This window comes from Thamnophis sirtalis, unplaced genomic scaffold (genome assembly GCF_051295495.1).
Source record: "Thamnophis sirtalis isolate CommonGarterSnake01/CBP01778 unplaced genomic scaffold, rThaSir2_p1.2 scaffold_5, whole genome shotgun sequence".
NCBI classification, from domain to species: Eukaryota; Metazoa; Chordata; class Lepidosauria; order Squamata; family Natricidae; genus Thamnophis; species Thamnophis sirtalis.
Genome location: NW_028261385.1, coordinates 19521245 through 19535358, shown reverse-complemented (window position 1 = coordinate 19535358; position 14114 = coordinate 19521245). Strand labels below are relative to the sequence as shown.

Sequence of the window (14114 nt, the reverse complement as noted above, 5' to 3'; positions counted from 1 at the left end):
ATATTATTATTTTTGATTCTGAATAACTCATACTTTTTCAGTTAAGCTATATATTATAAATGAGGGTTAGATAATTTGCATTCATTTTACAGAGCATGTCAAGCATGCAGGAGTCCTAACGAGATTCCTTTCTTTCCCTCAGTTTCAGAGTTCTTTTACATTAAATGCACAGTCTACATCAAGGTCTACACTTCTCCCAACATCATGTACACCTTTCTGTCAGTCTCTTGCCTTAAAAACAGCATCAGTGTTTGAATATTGAAAACCACTTTGAAAAGATTTGTCAATAATAGTCCCTTCTCCTATAAATGTGATTTTTGTTTTTGCATCTGTCCTATTTCTTTTAGGAAAATTTATATTCAAACATTGGAAAAAAATGCATCATATCATCTTTTATTCTATTCCTAAAAGAGGATTGAGCCTACCATATTTTTCGGATTATAAAATGCACTAAGGTTTTGAAGAGGCAAAATTTTAAAAAAAGTTTTTGCACTCTGCAAACCTCCCAAAAATGGCCCTGTTTGTTTTTTTTCAAAAAAAGGGCATGAATAGCCTTTAGGAGGCTTGTAGAGTGCCCCTGGGGGGGGGAGGACAAGCAAAAAAGGCCAATTTTTTGCAAAAACGGCCTATTTTTCACGAAAACTGGCACACTTTTTGTTTTAGGTCTCTAAAAGCCTCCTAAAAGCTTTCCAAAGCCATTTTAGTGAAGGGGGCGGGATTTTGGGAGGCCCAAAATGCTGTATTCAGTGTATAGGACGCACCCAGATTTTCAGCCTCTTTTTTGAGGGGGAAAAGGTACCTCTTATACTCTGAAAAATACAGCATTTGTTTGATTACTCTTCCCCCCCCTTAAATGTAATAGAAATAGAATAGTTAGGAAAGAAATGGGTTTAGTCACTCTTGAGGTGTTCTGGTCTGTATATATTTGTACATGACTATAAATTTCTGACTAAGATACACCAAAGAGTTGTCTTATATTTTAAAGCATGACCCTTCTAGTGCGTTTCTTGGATTCTGGTTTAACACCTGCATCTGTCCTCTGTCTTATCTCCTTGTTTTCCTTTCAGTGAAGACCCTGTCTTCTGCTGTCTCATTTTTCTCCACCTGTGAGTAGTACGGTTGGCTAGCCTGCAGGGGGCTAGTTTAGATGGATTGGTGTTTAGCATGTCAGTCTTGTTGCTCAACAGGATCAGAACTGGTACAACAAACTTGCTAAGCTCATTCATAATTCAGTTGTGGAATTTGATTTGTTTAATCCTGGCTTACTCTGTGAACTCAGTTAGCTTGGCTTCTGTGTAGGTCATCGTTAAATGAACCATGTCTAGTGTGATGGGTGAACCCAAGTTACTGGCTTTGATACTTACAAAGGTGTGCTTTTGGACAATACATTACCTTGCTTTTCCTGGAACTTCCTGAAACTTGGTCCTGTATTATATTTTGTACCATCTGCTTAACTAATCTGTTGTGTAGGTTCTTGCACTGTGTTCATGCTGTCCCATTCTGACATAATGCCCAGTAATCTTTTTTGCTTTACCACTGTGAAATGCTGCTTCAATGCATGTTGCTTTGGAATATATTTCTTTGGTTTATATGATCATAATCGACCGAGAAATGTTGAATGACATACAGTATTAGATAAATTGATAAATGCTGTGTTTCTGAGAAGGTAATAATCTGTTATCTAAATCATTTGCTGCTCTGTACTAATTTTGTTCTTTATTTGATTTTAATGGAATAGTTCAGATTCAGAATGTTCAGTAAATGCATTCAGAGTGCTAACATCCCACTCAGTAGCCATTAATGTTTGCCTGAAAGGGACGGTAATAACACAAACATAACCTTCATTTAAAGTGGCCACAAACACTTTTCTCTCATCTGAAATACTTCTATTTCTCTCTTTCTATTTAGAAGAAAATGCTTCCGACCTCTGTTGTGTGATCTCCTCCCTGGTTCAAATTATGATGGATTCGTACTGTAGAACAAAGCTGGGATTTCAGAGCCTTATCCAGAAAGAATGGATCATGGGAGGACATGCTTTCTTGGATCGCTGCAACCATCTGCGGCAAAGCGATAAGGAAGAGGTATAACTCAAAGTTTTACGAAGATGTTCTGAGAAACAAATATATCCAGGGAGAGAAGCTGAGAATCATGAAACTGGGAACGGTGGAGCCTCTGCATAGTTTGTCCCAAAATATGTCAGGGGCTCAAGTGAACTCTTGTTCAGGAGCAGAAATATTTTAATGAGGGAACAAGAAAGGCAGGCAAGGCTTTGTCACCTTTGATCACAGTAAGCTTTTGGCCTTCAAGAGCCCAAGAAATGTATAGCACAAGCAGGCAAATCCCTACAGAGCAATTGATATAAATTAATCTATTCATATAATACTCTAGCATTTCAAAAAAAAAAAAAAAAAAACTTCAAAAGCTATGAATAGGCCCACAGTTTTGGCTTTAAATATAACAATTATGAAATCAAATGTCAGCCACACTAAAGAGTTGTTTATAATAACAGAATATAGGGAAATGCCGTACTTTTCGGAGTATAAGACGCACCTTTTTCCCTCAAAAAAGAGGGTAAAAATCTGGATGCATCGTATACACTGAATACAGCATTTTTGGCCTCCTAAAACCCCACCCCCTTCACCAAAATGGCCATGCAGAGCCTTTAGGAGGCTTCCAGAGTGCTCCTGGGAGCTGGAGAGGGCAGAAATGAGCGAAAAACAGCCCATTTTTTGCTCATTTTGGGGGGGGGGGCAGCCCCCAGGAGCACTCTACAAGCCTCCTAAAGGCTATGCATGCCCTTTTTTGACAAAAAACAGACCTGTTTTTGCAAAAAATGGGCCATTTTTAGGAGGTCTGCAGAGTGCAAAACCTTTTTTTTAAAATTTGCCTCTTCAAAATCTTGGTGTGTCTTATACTCTGAAAAATACGGTAGTTGTTTAATACCACTGGATTCAAGGCTGTCTCTGTGACGGGTGAACAACTGGTGCTTCTTTCTGAATTCCTGGAATCTCCCTTTTCCTCCAAGATGCATTAACTATTCTGTGGCTCCAACTCCTGATTCTTTCTCTGGTTGCTTTAACCAGCCAGATGCAGCAAGATCTTAATGCCAGAGCTACATCACAAAGAACTCTGTCCACTTCCTCAAGATTCAGAGGTTCAGAAACCTCCCAGGTACATCACAATACATCACCTCATCAGATTTCTCCATCTTCAAATTTAGAGAATATGAATGATTAGTTGCAAATATTTGGCCAGGTAATCACTATGTGAAGAACCACTGATTGGTTCTTCCTGCCCCTCCTTCCCTTAAAAGGCTCCAGGACCGTGATGGTGAACCTATGGCACGTGTTCTACAGGTGGCATACAGAGCCATTTGTTAGGGCATGCGAACGCATGCACGCACTGGCCAGCTGACTTTGGCCTTCTTTTGAGGGCGTTTTTCACCCTCCGGAGGCTTCATTGAACCTTCCATGCCTTCAGGGAAGCCTCCAGAGCCCGAAAAAACTGCCTTACGGGCAAACCGGAAGTTCAAGAATGGACTTCCGGTTTGCTCATAGGACCGTTTTTCGCCCTCCAGGGCCTTCAGGAAAGTCACCTGAAGGCCCTGAACGCTCCGGAGGTCGAAAATCAGCCTTATGGACAAACCTGAAATCACCATTCCCAAACTTTCGGGTTCCCCATAGGTCCATTTTTCGCCCTCTGGAGCCTTCAGGGAAGCTCTTGAGGCCTCCGGGGGGATCTGTTTTCACCCTCCCCAGGCTCCTAGAAAGCCTCTGGAGCCTGGGGAGGGTGAAAAAACTGTGCCAAAAGCAGTGGGGGGGGGTCACATGCATAGCATTATGAATATGGCACGCCTGCGCATGACCCCCCCTGTATTCCTCCTGCTTTTGGCACAGGAGCCAAAAAAGGTTCGGAATCACTGCTCTAGGACATCTAAATAGTGTAGCTGAGTGACTTTTTGTAGGTGGAGTGTGAAATAATTCTGCTTTACCATAATTCCCATAGTTTCAAGCTTACACCCATATCTGATCACACGCACTTCTTCTCTGCTAGTATTGCTTCAGGCATCTCTTCTTACTTTATTTCCTAGAGCAATTCCTAAAACTAAGTAGGATAAATAGGCAGGGAGCAGCCACTTGGGAGCAAACGTCTGCAGTGCTTGCTTTCTCCGTTTCCCAGAGTCTAACAAAGTACACAGTAAAACTAACTTTTAGATCTTAAGAAAAATCTCCAGATATATCTGAATATCCTTTGTATCAAATTCTTAGGGCATCTAATCAACCCGACTTCTCCATGGAGGCTTGTACCTCTGTTGTCATCAGGGAGTGATCCATCAATTACAAACCACTGATGAAACAGAGCCCCCCCAGAAACACATCATGTCTCAGGCCATATTTAATATGTGGTTGGTTGATGGGTGGAGCCAGAGCAGGGGTGAAATACTACAGGTTCAGACTGGTTCACCCAAACCGATAGTAAAAATGCTACTGGTTTACTCAAAACGGTAATTTAAAAAATGCTATTGCTTCAGGCAAACCGGTATTTCCGACGATCAGTTGTGAGGCACGATTTATATTAGCTAGAAAGCAGGATTTCCTGCTTTCTAGCTAATATAAATCATGTGGCACAGCGGATTCCCCCCCCCCTCCGTTGTTCACTTATCTTTGCAAGCGTGCTCGGTAGCAGGCTCCGCCCACCCACCCAGACATCATCATGTCTGTTTTTCACGCTCTGCGCATGCATGGTAAGTTCTGCGCATGCTCACATTGCTACTGAACCAGTAGCAAAGGTAAGTTGCTTTCACCCTTGGGCCAGAGAGAACCTGGGATAAGCCCATGGTTTTCCTGGGGTTGAAACTAATGCAGTAGACAACATCTGGCTAAACAAATTCAGAAGATTGTCTAATGAGTTACGGGTAAGGGGACCTGAAATAGAAACACAAACCCGATTTCTAATCTGTTCTTCCTGAAATGGCTCACCGCTATCTTCGTCCAGAATTAATTATTCGAAGTCAGCTTAAATTTATCAATAACAAGTTCGGCTAGATTGCCTTCTGTCAGTTTTGATTCAGGAATTTCTTTATCAGAATGTGTGGATGAATGCTGTGGATAAAATATATCTTAATTTTAGCAAAATATCCATGACATTTTGATTGACAAGCTAATTAAGCGTAGGACAGTTAAGCCATATGCAAAAATGCTCATGTATAGTTTTCCATTAAAATAAAGTTATGAGTAGGATCCCACAAGATTCAGGCCAGGTTGTTATACTTTGTAATGCTTTTATGATAATTTGGATGAAGAGGTAAGAAAATCTCATCAGACTGGCAAATGATTTAGAATTGGATGGGACAGCTAATATCCTAAAAGTTAGAAATACCTTTTAAAATGTAATTGTTTAGAAAAATGCATTGGAAAAAAATGGAATTAACTTTAACATGAACAAATACAGAGTTCTCTTTGAAAACAAATCAGATGTAGAAGTAAAGAATCAGGTTCCTTGGTAATAATTTTTGTGAAAAATATTGGAATAGTTCTTGATTGAAAGTTGAATATGGTCAATGTGATGCAAAAAAGGCATTTTTTATGCTATATCACTAAAAGTGTAGTTTCCAAATAATGGGGAATAATAGTTCTACTTTGTTAGTGGTCAGACACAATCTTGACTGGTGTGTCTGGTTTTCAGTGTCATGCATAAAAGATGCATAGTAATTAACAGATATGGAAAGACAGTGAGAATGATCAGGAAAGTAGAAATTAAGAAAGTAAAGGACTTTTAAATGCTATAGACTTCTAGCGTGATTACTGGGTGGGTTTTGAAGAATTGCCAGGCCCAGAGAATAAAGAATGACAGATGAAGTCACTTCTAAGAAGAGATAGTCCTCGACTTATAACAACAAATGAGCCCACAATTTCCATTGCTAAGCAAGGCACCTGCTAAGTGAGTTTTGTCCAATTTTGCAACCTTTTTTTTGGGGGGGGGGTGTCACAGTTATTAAGAGAATCTCTGCAGTTGTTACATGAATCATAGGGTTGTTAAGTGAATCTGGCTCTTCTCATTGACTTTCCTTGTCGGATGCTGGCTGGGAGGATTGCAAATGGTGGTCACATGGCCCTGGGACAGTGCAATTGTCATAAATCTACGCCAGTTGCCAAGCTTCCAAATTTTGATCATGTGACCCTGGGAATGCTGTAATGGCTATAAGTATGAAAAACTGTTGTAAGTCACTTTTTTCAGTGCCATTGTAAGTACAGCCACTAAACAAATGGTTGTAAGTAGAGGACTACCTATGTTCACCTCTTTTACAGAATCTTGCCAGACTAAGGCAATTATCAGCATAATTGTAAATATACTCTGAATTGCTAGGGCGGGGCCGTTCCAGTCCTTTTCATGCCTACCAGAAATTCCAAGCACTGCTGACTGGGACTTTAGAATATATTCCTCCAGAGGGATATATGAAAGCATTTTTCATATACTTGAAATGATGTCACATAAATGGAATGATAAATACAAATTATAGAAAGGAAAATTCTTATTAAACATTAGGGGAACTGTTTTAAATAAAACTCTTCCACCAATTATTCAGGGAAGTAATATTAAAAGGAAGATTAGGGAGCTGTCCGTTGGAAAAAAATTAATTTCCATTCATAATTCTGACCATTGAATTGGATTAGATTGGATGGCCTAATTGGCTGTTTGTAACATTTTCATTCTGAGATTCCAGCTATGCCTACAGGCCTTAAAATATTAAAACCCTTTCCCTCACTTATGCCTCTGATTAGGACTGCAGCTCTTTAATGACTTTAGTGGCAAGAAGTGATAATAGAAAAAATAGAGTTGCACGACTTGCCTTCATACGAATGCCATGTAGTAAATGCAGCTTACTAAAACTTAATAAAAGTGAGATACTTAAAATGGCATAAAAGCAAATATTTATGAAAGTAAAATGTCAAGAGATGAGGGGTAAAATTGATTTGGTGGAAAGAGATTCCCCTTCCCCTCCCCATTTTTTTTAGTAACGATTTTAGCAATTCGTATGGTGGGATAGACCCTGACTTGATAGAAGCTTTATTATTCAAGTCTTGCTGAATGCAGCACTTCAACTATGGTGCTCCATTTACTGTATCTTGTACTGTTATAATTTCCTCATTTTCTTTTTTAGGCTCCAGTTTTCTTGCTTTTCCTGGACTGTATTTGGCAACTACTTCAGCAATATCAACCAGCGTTTGAATTTACAGAAACGTACCTTACTGTTCTGTCTGACAGCCTTTACATCCCCATATTTAGCACCTTCTTCTTCAATTCTGAACACCAGAGAGACACTACTACGGTAAGAGGGAAATAATCATGATTACCCAATGCAGCAAATAGAAACAGTATTTTCATATAAATTATATGAAATAAATTATTTTGAAAATGGGTAAAAAAGGGCTAAATGAGGACTGCCTAGTTGAAGGAATTTAATTAAAAAGTTAAATGAATCAATGATCTGGGATGAAACTGAAATGAAATAATTATTAGAAGGACTATGTCCCAAAATTTGCATGGGAATAATAACATATTAACAAGTGTCATTGAGTGAATGTTACAACCAAGTAGGTAGTCCTTGAATTACAACCACAATTGAGCCCAACATTTATGTTGCTAAGTGAGACATTTGTTAAGTGACTTTTGCCCCATTTTATGACCTTTCTTGCCATGGTTGTTAAGTGAATCATTGCAGTTGTTAAGTTAGTAACATGGTTGTTAAGTGAATCAGGCTTCCCCCATTGATTTTGCTCATTAGAAGGTCGCAAAAGGTGATCCCATTACCCCTGGACACTGCAACCGTCATAAATATGAGTCAGTTTGCAAGTATCTGGATTTTGATCGTGTGACCCATGGAGATGCTGCAACAATTATAAGTGTGAAAAACAGCCATAAGTCACTTTTTTCAGTGTTGTCATAACTTCAAATAGTCTCTAAAAAAAACTGTTGTGAGTGGAAGACCACTTGTATAGGCTTAGGCCAGAATTAAATAAGATATCAATATGTGCAGTAATAAATAGCCTTACAATATAATTTGTGTATATTAACATTAATTAGCTCTATCTCTTGGTGGTGATCTTACGAGGTACACCCATCCAAATAATGACCAGAACTTTGCTACCAGATGAGTAGCAAACTCTTACCTGTTTAAAGCTTTAGGGGCCTGGTTACTTGAGGGACTTCCTGTTTCTCATAACATTTGCCTGGCTGATTTGAGAGTTGACATGCTCTGCGGTTCCTTTGCTTAAACCATGTCATCTTTCAAGACCTCAGAAACACTCTAGCAGCACCTGCTCTTTGCAGTGAGAGTCCCCCCCACCTTCAACATCTGGGTGTCCCCTGCTCTGCTGTTTTTCAGAAGAACCTTGAATACCTGGCTCTTCACGGAGAGCTTTGGTGAAGGAGGGGGAGACCCTTCACTTCATTGCACTAGCCATTTTTTTTTCTTTTTTCTTTGATTTTAATGTCTTTGTTGGGAGTTGTCATCTTGAGTCACTGATAGTGTGGCAGCTTACAGGCTTAATAAATTCTTATTATCTGAATGCCCATGGAAGTTCTTAAACAAAGGCAGAAGTAGCATTTGTATTGAATCAGAATAAAATAAAAAAATATGCTCACTATATTCAATTTTACTTGTGCCACCTGTAGATAAGCTTTATAGTAGCTTATTATAACTTTGTGATTTATTAAATCTGCCTCTAAAATTGTTTATGAGACAATATAATGGGCTTTGGAAACTGCCCATCCACATTTTAAGAATGTGCAAAAGAATATTTTGCAAAGGAGGACCTCTGTAACTTGAGGAAATACATTCTTATGTTTTGACTCAGCTAATTCACAAACTCCTTTATCCTCTGGGTGTTGTCTGACAGCATTCTTCATTTTCTCTAACCCTAGAAGTAAAGAAACTCACATGATATTGTATTAGTATAATGTATTAGTGATCCTTAACTACCACTGTGGTGTATAACTGGCCCTTCAGGGTAATGGTAGTAATCTCAAAATGGCTAAATTAAGTTTTAGTATAAGTGGTATTATTGTTTGCCAAGATTTAGCCTTCCTTCACATACAAATTAACAATCACTCATATACCTTCCTCACCCTCATTTCCCCCATTTCCTGAAGATGTTGCCTAATATGGAAATGACATGCTGGTGATGCAAATTCTAGCTCAAATATCTACCCTGAGCTGGAGTCTCAATTCTGGGAAGCCCAGCCTCTTAATTACAGGGCCATATTAGGGCCACATCTATCGCTCAAGAAAAAATCCTTTAAACAATATGCTATACTTTCTCATAGAGGCTAAAGTTTGAATGAAGGCACCGTTATCCCCAATATAATAGTGACTACGATAACTCTTCCTGTCCAAGAACAAATAGATGAAAAGGGAGTCAAAATATTGCAAGAATGTTTTTAAAAATAGTAATGCTGCAAATGTAAATGATTTAATGGGAGAAATGTTTTTAAAACATGCTATGATTTATGGAGTATCTTTGTTTGCAGTTTTGTTAACATGTATGTGAAGACTGCCTTTATGGAATTGGAACAATGCTGTTATTCTTTCAGTGTATAACAATGGCACTTAGACTTATATACCACTTCCTAGTGTTTTACAGCCCTCTCTAACTGGTTCACAGAGCCAGCATATTGGCCCCAACAATCTGGGTCCTCAATTTACTGACCTTGGAAGGATGGAAGGCTGAGTCAACCTTGAGCTTGTCAGAATCGAACTCCTGGAGTGAGCAGTGAGTTAGCCTGTAGAACCGCATTCTAACCACTTCACCACCACAACTCTATTTCTATAAATGGAAAGATAGTGGGAGTAAATAACTTCAGGGGCTGAGCTTCTTAGGAAGGCGTTGAAAGAACTCTGATTCAAAGGGGGGGGGAAGCAAATTTGAATTTAGCAAAATTTATGGCAGAAGGTATAACAGATCAGATGTTTATTTTTCAGCAGGTCACCACAGAATGTATAAATGTGAGACATTTCATTATACATATGTTAATTTGGGGACAGTATATAGTAAAATGAATAAGCTTGAAATATGAAGTGTTTTACTGGAATCTGGAATTGAAGGTTGGTTGCTGAAAGCATTAAGAACAATATTTGATGGTAGTACAGCACGAGGAGAGTTAACAATTGCCTGTTGTTGTCCCCTTAATTATTTCATGGTCTTATAGATAAACGTATAAGGAACACTTTTGGTGAACAATCTAGATTGTTTACTGAAAAATGGAAAAATTGGGGAAAATTTAAAATCTACAAATGCCAGGTAATTCTTCAGTTATAACCATTCAGCTATCATTTATCCACCAACTATTCGAAGTTAACATGGTGCTGAATGAAGGCCTTCAAAGTTCTGGCCATTGCAGTGTCCACTATGGTGACATGATCAAAATTTGGGTGTTTGGCAGCCGACTCTTACTTATGATCCAGTTGCAGCATCCCAGGGTTATGGAACCTGACCCAGCATCACCCAGATCACTTTCATGCCTAAAGCAGGACTAGAACACACCATTTCTTGTTACGTAGGTCAGCACCTTAACTACTATACCAAACTGGCTGTTTGATGGCCAAGGTTTACTTTGTTTAATGGTTTGGGTTAACTTTGATGGTCAAAGGATTTGACCACTTTAAACTGAGACATTCTAGTCTATTAAAAATTGAAGTATTGCAGAGTGCTGATTAGAGAAAGTGCATTTCTGAATTAATTCCAGACTTGTGGTGTTCTTTTTTAAAAAAACAGTATGGCGGAAGTCTTGATACAGAAGGCAGCAAACTTAATTTTCTTTCGGTTTGGGATTGGTCTGTGCAGTTTGAACACAAGGCTCAAGCTTTGCTTAACAACCCTCTTTATGCAGAAAAGCCAAAACTAGACAAAAGTCTGAAAAAAGCTTCCCGATTCAAGGTAAGTTATTGGAATATTTCCACTGTAATAACTGGAGGAATGATAGAGATTGGGGCTACTAATTCATGATAATATTGTTCAATTAGGGTGGAGTATGTGCATTAAAATAATTATAAACAGTCAATTTTGAGTCTACAAAAACATTTTCACAAGGACTCCTTACAAGAAGTAAAAAAGAATGATTCAAACTTTTATGCATTTTGTTTTAACTTGGAAACTGGAATTGAGTTCAGGTAATTCTGATTTTGTCTTCTAAATTTCTTTTACAGCATCAGAGGCAACTCTCTTTGCCCCTGACACAAACAAAACCTCCTCCAAGAAGGGGATTTTTTAAGGAAGAAACAGATCAATTAATTAAAAACATCTTGGGCAAAAGAATCAGCAGGTTGATAACTTCTTCCGATGAACTTCAGAATAGTTCCAGAGAATTCTATGACAGTTGGCACAGTAAACCTGTTGACCTTCACGGACTCCTCCTGCCATGTCTAGAAGGACCGGAAATCAAAGTATGGGCACAGAGATATTTACGATGGATTCCTGAAGCTCAGCTCCCTGGTGGAGGTGCAGTTGCCACTGCCACAAAAGTCCTAAATGTAATGGAAGATGTACAGGGTTTGCAGAGAAAAATAGATGAAAGACATCGTCAGGCTGAGTCTCATGATGATACCGAAGCTTGTCCCTTTATGAGAAATTCTGCTCGTTTGTCATCGTTATTTCCCTTTGCTTTGCTTCAGAGACATTCCCTTAAACCAGTTTTGCCTACCAGCATTTGGAAAGACTTGGAAGGCGAAGAAGATTTGGCCAGGAGAGATGATGAGTATGTTGATCTAGGAGGTGGTGATTAATGTAATGCTTCTTTTCAATAATAGAATTGAACCATATTTCTGTTCAATTGCCGGAATAAAATTGGTTTCAGGGAGGCACATAATTTCCTTTGTATTCTGGCTAAAGATAATGAGTGAAGTTTTAATACAGAATCTCCACTTTGCTTGAGGACATGGATGTATTTTCCATAGACATTGGGGAGAGGGAGGGTTACAACAGCCTTATTCTTGATTAGGTTCTGGTGCCACAGGAAGTAAGATCACTTTTTTTATTATCAGTGTGCTGAGACAGCATGCAAGATAATACTACAGCAGCAGGATTAAACAAAAATGAATATATATATATATATATTTTTCTCTAGCAAGAATCTGTTCTATGTCCTCCCTCCTCCCCCCCCAAATAAATGAGAGTTTTATCTCCCTACCCCCAAAAAGTGATTGTTGAGCAGTCATGGAAAAAATTAAGGTGTTGAAAATATAAAGAAAGATCTATTTGAGCCTGCCTACTTCAGTTTTAATAAGTGGTGGCTTCAAATGTTCATCAGCAATTGGAAAACAGCCTCATCTGGGAAGGTAATTATTTATTTTATCCTTGATAAAACTGATCTTTGTAACGAGAATCTTATTTTTTTTAAAGTACTTTGAATTTGTTAGTTGTTTTAAATTTGATCTTGAGAAATAAAGAGTAAAGACGATCACAAATCTTACTTGTTCTGATCATCCTCTTTAGGGTTCTAACATTTTCATAAAATAAATGGTCTTGAGTTCATCTTCGCCTTATCTCGTAGATGGTCTCTGCTTATTGTGCGTTTTCTGATCAGTGGTGACTTTAGGTAATTTATTGCCCAGTATGAGAAGCAAAGGAGTTTATAAGGTATCAATAAACTAGAATTGTGTTTGTCAAAAAATTTTGTATGATTGTTATGTTGATCATTCTCACCAGTACTAGTAGTTTGCACTGAACCTCTAGTCCTTCTGTTAAGAAGGCATTTAAAGAAATGAAACTGGACTTGTCCAGTATTTGTGCTTTCTTAAAGCATGGCATTAAAGGTAATAACGAGTCTGCACGTTGGAATCTCAGATTACAGACGATTGCTACAATAATACTGCAGTTACAAAAGCCATATAGAAATACTTATTAAACCTGGTCTGCTTATTTTAGAGAGCTGGACTTGTTAAATGAACTTCAACATCTAAGTGTCATAAAAAACGAACATAATCCAAAGTTAGAAGTAATACACAGGATAAAACTGATTCATAAACAGGACTATTTTTTGGAGGGTGACGGATAAATTGATAAAGATAGTACAACTTTCACCAAAACTTCCACTTCTTGATTATGCTGGTTAAGAGTCTGGGAAAACAGTTGTCTAATCCAGTCAGCTGTAGAATGAAGAAAAAAAACCATAATGTCCAATTTCTGAATTAGTTCTCCCCAAGTGCATTTTTTTTGCTTTGGATTATGTTCTCTGTAACAAACAGAGTCTGCTTGTTCTTTTAGTTTTGTTGGAAGCAAAGATAATGAGTGTTTATTGGAATATGTGTATACATTGGTGAGGATAAAAGCCAAAGTGCTAAAGTCCATGTTGCCTTATGGATCTTGTTAATATGAACTCTTTTGAGTTTTCACAATTTTGAAACACAATAAAAACTTACTTGTATATGAGCCTTCCAAAAGCTAGCATTTCATATTTTTCCTTGTAATGTCTGCAACATTTGGTGCGGTTCCTATCGCTACTCGAATGTATAGCTGTAATTGTAATTTGAATACTTTTTAAAAAAAACACTAACATTAAGCTTAAATATTTTTGACAGTACGATTGTAATATATTGATCGTGGAAATGTATGTATATTTAAGCTGTCAAATGTTTATAGAAAAATATATAGAAGAATTTTTATAATAGTTTATGGAATTGCTCCATTCTAGTCTTGATCAGAACACAGCACTGTATGAATGGAAACTATTTAAATGTATTTTTTCAGGTATTGCGTTATTACCTCTCAGTTTTTACACTGAATACAAGCTTAGCTTTAACAGTACTTAAGGAAAAATATTCCTGTAATTCACTGTAGTCTGTTTGGATACCTGTATTTGTTAATAAAATGTACTTTTACTAATAATTTAAAAACAATGTTTGCATCATAGTTGTGTTCTTTGTTCCCACATGGTGTCCATTTTGAGTTACTTTTGTATGAATGCATTATGAATAATGGATCAATAGCGAGCATACATAGCTGATTTCTACAGAGAATTCAGGATTCATTTTACTTTTTGCTTTGAGGTAAATGAAGCCCCAGATCATTGGGGCAAATATGCGGACAATTGTAGACTGTCTTGGAGAATGCCATAAA

General features: G+C 37.9%; 1 protein-coding gene across 1 annotated transcript in view; it reads left to right on the top strand.

Moving 5' to 3' along the window:
- MTMR12 (myotubularin related protein 12) overlaps positions 1-13894 on the top strand; it is a 43334-nt gene extending 29440 nt beyond the window's left edge. The window contains exons 13-16 of the mRNA XM_087715382.1: positions 1909-2081; positions 7163-7330; positions 10776-10937; positions 11207-13894. Of these exons, the coding sequence (XP_087571508.1) occupies positions 1909-2081; positions 7163-7330; positions 10776-10937; positions 11207-11782 (1079 nt within the window). The 3' untranslated portion in view covers positions 11783-13894. The remainder of the gene's footprint in view (positions 1-1908; positions 2082-7162; positions 7331-10775; positions 10938-11206) is intronic.
- Positions 13895-14114: the final 220 nt, after the last annotated feature.